At 34.5% G+C, this 6,102-nt stretch overlaps 1 protein-coding gene across 4 annotated transcripts in view; it reads left to right on the forward strand.

Annotated features, from left to right (window-relative positions):
• GIT1 (GIT ArfGAP 1) overlaps positions 1-6,102 on the forward strand; it is a 556,552-nt gene that overhangs the window by 155,638 nt on the left and 394,812 nt on the right. For all 4 annotated transcript variants that reach the window (XM_053706153.1, XM_053706156.1, XM_053706157.1 and 1 more), the window contains exon 2: positions 5,011-5,144. In XM_053706153.1, coding sequence (XP_053562128.1) covers positions 5,011-5,144 — 134 coding nt within the window. The remainder of the gene's footprint in view (positions 1-5,010; positions 5,145-6,102) is intronic.

Consider the following 6,102-nt stretch of genomic DNA (forward strand, 5'->3'; position numbering starts at 1 on the left):
GACGCTTTGATAAATATACCCCGAAGTCTTCTTTATGATCGGTTATATCCCTACAGAGATTTTTGTATTTATAATCTTTTAAAGTTTTGTTTTAGCTGTATTCCCCTGAATGCTGTTATTTAAGCTTCCTCCATTTATCCTGAGTTTGATAGAGTTCTAACCTCGATAGAAGCTCCTTCAATTATTTATTAATCGTACCTGGTTTGCAACTATAGTTTAGATAACTATAAGCATTATAGCCACTGCACGTTTTACAAGTTGAAAGTAAACGTCAAAAACAAAATGTGTGCTTGTTGATATAAATATGCACATTGTATTTACAGATTAATAGATCATGTTAACAGTTTGCCCCGGAATTTTGCTCCTAATAGCTAAACCTAAGCACTGAATTGTATCACTCTTGATGCTAATTAGCCATTTTTAAAAAGATGCACAGCTTGTGTACAATAAGAAATTCTCTCGTGCTCCAAACATTGCCAGTTATATTACTATACTTGGAAGAGCAAAAAAAATAAAATGCCCCAAGGAATTTTTTGTGTGGATGCCCATGGATTTGCTGTAGCATTTTCTGTCCTGGCATATAACACAGTTGGATGTTTTTATGAAGGGGTAAAAGTGAAATTAGTGAGCCTTAGGAGGACAAAAAGCGAATATGGAGTATAGTCCCAGGGTGTATTTACACACAAATAATTACAATCCTATTCCTAGATGTAGTTTATTTAAATGTATATTTACATTGCTTTAACATTTCATGCTTCAGCATTATACTACTAAATCCCTAATTGGATTCTAGTAGATTGGAGAACAGTTGGCTAGAGCAGTGCTTTAGAATCCTTGTTTGGGCTTTGTGTTCTCTGCCCCTTCTAAAGCCTCTTCTCCCTCCTAAAGCCGCTGCCCCAGAGCTGGAGTTTGATTTCTGGTGCTTGCTGGGACACGATGGTGTTGGAGGGAAGGATGAGTCACCAAAGGGTTACTTAGAATTGTGACTCAGTGATGTTCGAATGTGTCACTCAGTGTAAATGCTCTTTTTATATGATCAGCAATCTAGGAAGAAGTTGATGCATTTTCCTGACCTCAAGGAGTTTGGTTAAATTTGAAAATGCAAGCTTAGTCATGTATGCAGAGGAAAAGCTGTCAAATCACAAATGTGAGTAGTGATAAAATACCAATGAATATTTATTTGCATTTTTTTAACATGACAGCGTAACCAAATCATGTATTACTGCCTAGCAATGCTTATACTGCAGAAATAAGGATTATTGCAGATCTTCAGGTGAATAAGGTTTATTACATTTTCTGACAAATTACCACTGTTTGCTTGCACTGAAGATTAAAACCTTTTTACTTTTGTTTCAACACAATGACCGTTAAAAGGATATGTAACCCACAATTTTTCTTTCATGATTCAGATAGAGCATGCAATTTATACAACTTTTCAATTTACTTCTATTATCTAATTTGCATGATTCTTTTTGTAGATAAACAACAATGCACATGGATGAGCCAATAACATGAGGCATATATGTGCAGCCACCAATCAGCAGCTCCTGAGCCTTGCTAGATATGCTTTTCAACAAGGGAAAACAAGAAAATGAAACTGAGAATTTACTTCTATTATCCAGTTTTTTCTTTGATCTCTATCTTTTGTTTGAAAACAGGGATGTAAGCTCAGGGACATGCACATATCTGGAGCACTATGTTTTGCAAGAATGCTATCCATTGCAAGAGCACTAGATGGCAGCACTATTTCCTGCCACATAGTTCTCAGACCCCTTCCTAGGTATTTCTTCAAATAATTCCATGGGAACAAAGCAAATTTGATCATAGAAGTAAATTGGATCCTTTTTTAAAATTGTATGCTCTGTCTGAATCACAAAAGTGCCTGTAAAATTGCACTTCTTCACCAGTCTTGTTGTCTATCAGAGCTTCATGGGGTGCATAATCTAGTACCTGTTTGAATTAAGATGTAATAACCACTGTGACTATTGGTTAAAGGGATGTCTAAAGATCTAACAATGTCTGTGTTTTGGAGTTACTTAAAGGGACTGGCAACTTGATTTTTATTGCTTAAAAAGATAGTCTTTAATACCCGTTCTTCAACTTTGCATAACCAACATAGTTCAATTAATATACTTTATAAACTCTGTCTGTTTCTCAGCTTGTGCAGGCTGTCCCTTATCTCAGTGCTTTTTATTAGCTTTTCAAATCTTGCACAACAGCTAGAAAGTGCTAGTTCATGTGTATCATATAGATAGCATTGTGCTCATTCCCATGGAGAATGATAATGGTTATACAAAAACCAGCATTTATTGGCTAAAATGCAAGTTTGTAAACAGCCTTGACATAAGGGGCAGTCCCTGCAGGGGCTTAGATACAAGTAGTCATAAAGGTAAAAAGTAGTTATGCAAAACTGGGGAATGGGTAATAAAGAGATTAATCTATTTTTTTTAAAACAATTTTCAAGTAGGCTGACCCTTTTGAAAGTCTTTCATTGTCGTAATAAAACAACAACCCACTAAGCAGTGGGTTATGGGAATCATTGCTATACGTATTATTCATCCTTTTTTTACTTCTTCTTTTTTTTTAACTTTATTGTTGCAGTGTCCAAAACTTCTTGTCACAGTCCTACAAGAGGGTTGGGGTCTCTACAGCAGGGCTTGACAAATCCAGTAGCCATGGAGCCATTGGCTCCTAAAATGTTACCCCTGGCTCCTAACTTTTTGTGTAATCCTAAATATTACTGGCTCATAAATTGTAAACAGATTTGCTCTACAGGAAGGAAAGTAGCAGTTTTTTTTCTTGGAAGTGTTGCTAGGAGAAATCTATTCTAGCTGCAATCAGATTATGTTTAATAAAGAACTTTTGCTTAAAAAATCATATGACAATGGAATCTAAGTTCCACAATGTCTGCTTTTTTTAACTGTAGGCAGTGACTACACTGAGAATTTCTAAGTGCTCATTTAACAAGAAAACAAGTAAGTTGTTTGCTGTTTTTTTACACAATCTATTTGTTTTTTATCTTTAACATATTTTTTTTCTATTAAATGAGCACTCTTTTAATAACAAGATATTGAAATCATCAATGTTTTTATATTTACTTTATTATTTTTGTTGTTCAGGCCAGCATTTATGAAGCAATGTCGATGGGATGCCTACAATTTAAAGTACATGCTGTTTTTTTTAATTACATAACCTAAGCTGGAGGTTCATGCACATAGTTACCATTTATAGCCCCTTCATATTGAAAACTACTTTTAAAGTATATGTTTTATTAATACATGTTTTTTACACAGTATCTTGTTTATTTTCTAATTGAGTATACATAAGCTGTGAAAGCATTTTATTATTTATAAAACAATTTTAATTCAGCATATTAATCAGACGTATTGAAACCCAGATAAATGTGATAAATCTGTGTAACATTTTTATTCTTTATGGTTTACTAATATAATATAGTGGATTTTTTTGTGCCAGAAAATTAGACTTGTGCATATATTATTTATTTCATAAATTGGGGAGAGTCCAAGAGCCATTACTTTTGGGATTAAACTCCAGTCCACCAGGAGGAAGGCATAAATACCAAACATAGCTTTTAATTCCTCCCACTTCCCTGTATATCTCAGTCTTATTTTTTGCCTCCACAGGAGAGGGTGACAATTTTAGGTGTTTAAGATTCTTTGTTGGCAGTGTTTCTCAAACTGATGTGAGACCCATTGTCCCCCTCATAGAGGTAATATTAAATAATAAACAGTATAAATAAATAAGTTTGCAATATACTTTCATTATTTATGTTAGAAATGGAAGTGTGTAACACTGTTATATTCCACACAGCCATTGTCTGCACACTCTAGTGACCTATTTATAACTGTCCATAATTGGCCACAGCAGAGACCTAAGTTAAAACATGGCAGTCCCCATTCTTTTACAGATACTAAAACTTTACATTTATTTTGTCAATATTTGAACAACTGAGGAAACTTTAAAAAATACATCTACATGTTATTCTCAGACTAATCTTTTCTTTGAATGCACCATTCTATCTAGTATTTATTTAGTTTGTAATGTCCCTTTAAGGTCAGAAGGCTTTGGCAGTCATCTTGGCCTCTTGGTAAAAGCATTTTATTCACAAAGTTTACTTGGAGGCAGGAGAGCCTCCTCCATTTCATATTAGAGCTCATTCTATTAGATCTGTATCTACTTCTTGGGCTTTCAAGAATGTGGCTTCCATGGAACAAATTTACGAGGCGCAACTTGGTACTCCCTTCAAACCTCTTCATAATTTTATCGCTTTGATTTTTTTGCTTCTTCTGAGGCTGCTTTTGGCAGGAAAGTTCTCCAGGCCTCTGTTTCTGGTCAGTTATGTGCCTGCCTTTATTCCATCCCCGTTTTTGAAATCTTGGACTCAACAGCTTGGCTTGTGGACTCTCACCACCTTATTAAAGAAAACATAATTTATTCTTACCTGTTAAATTCATTACTTTCATGGTGGTGAGAATTCACTAGACCCACCCTATTCCTTTTTTGATAGTGACCAGTCTACCATGCATTTAATTTACCCTGCTTTGTTCTTTCCTTCTTTTCTGTTATTCTTATTTTCTATTCTATAAGTTAGACTGAGTTACAGAGGGAAGTAGAGGAGATTAAAAGCTGTTGGTATGTGGGATATTTATTATTTATTCATTATGGGTTTTTTTTCTGGAAATAAGACACACTTTGTATTGGGTTTTCTGTATGCAGACTTCCTTTTTCTTCATTTGTCAGCAAAAGCGATTACCCATCTTTACAAGTAGGATTTTTGCTTTAAATCTGAAATGACATTTCATGTACTATTGTTAAGCAAATTTTAATGATCACGATATTAAAATTCTATTAAGTCTTCACCATTAGCAACTTATTTAATATACAATGGGGCACCCTATTTCACAAAATACATATGGAGGTTTTTTCCCCATTGGGGTAAAAATGTATAAAGTCTTGAATTAATTTGTTCTTACTAATGTTTGTTTCCAGATCCTGGATGGGCGTCCATTAACAGGGGGGTTCTTATTTGCGATGAATGCTGCAGTGTGCACCGAAGCCTGGGGAGACACATTTCTATTGTCAAGCATCTCCGGCACAGCATCTGGCCACCAACACTCCTCCAGGTAAGACACCTATAGGGTAGAAGTATAAAGTTGACTTGATAAGTGAAAAATGACAAAGATGTATAAAGGGCCTGCACATAATCTATGAAAGTTTGTATTCATTTTGTTAACAATGACTGCTTTTTAGAAAATATATTAATAAAATCAGAATTGTATACATATAACTGGTTGATCTATAGTATTATGTCTTCTTGAACTAGTTGGAGATCTCCCAAATGTCTTTGGGGTGTCCCCTACATTTCTGTATATACTTCTTTTCAGTGTCAAGTTTCATTTTATTTGGAGTTAGGCTGGGCTTTTGTCGTGGCCCAGGAGGAAGTGTTAGTTTTTAGTACAGTATTACAAGAAAAAGGATGATTGAGTATGGCCCTCTAGTATGCTTTTTACTGCAGACGTCCAGCCAGCCCTCGTGCACAACATCATCTTTTTATTTATTTTTTTAGGTAATATATTTTACGGGTTGTGGCTGAATCTCTTCCTTCCTTGTTTTGCTACTTGGAAGTGTAGTTCTACAGGAATACACACTTGTCTTGGAAGGATTTCTGTTTTTCAGTGTTTTTGTCCTACGGTATCCTGTGAAGTCATGAATGAACCTTATGAAACCCTCTACTCTGATGGGGATCCCAGTTTATCTGCAACACCTGGGGAGGAGGCAAAATCTAAAAAATCTCTCCACTAGGATGTTAGGCCCCTTGTTATTTTTAAGGTCATGTTGTGCTTGTATTGTAAAGTTAATTCAAATGATATTCCTCAATTTTATTTAGAAAATTTCATTGGTCTCCCTAGGTGGTTTTTCAGTGACTGACTTTTTTTTTTTTTTTTTTTTTTTTAAATAATCCTGTAGTTAATTATTATTATTATTATTATTATTTATTATTATATAGTTTTCAAAGACATTTTACATTGACATATATTTTTACCATCTAATATTGTCATTGTGAACAGCAAAATCTATGTC

This window comes from Bombina bombina, chromosome 3 (assembly GCF_027579735.1).
Source record: "Bombina bombina isolate aBomBom1 chromosome 3, aBomBom1.pri, whole genome shotgun sequence".
NCBI lineage: Eukaryota > Metazoa > Chordata > Amphibia > Anura > Bombinatoridae > Bombina > Bombina bombina.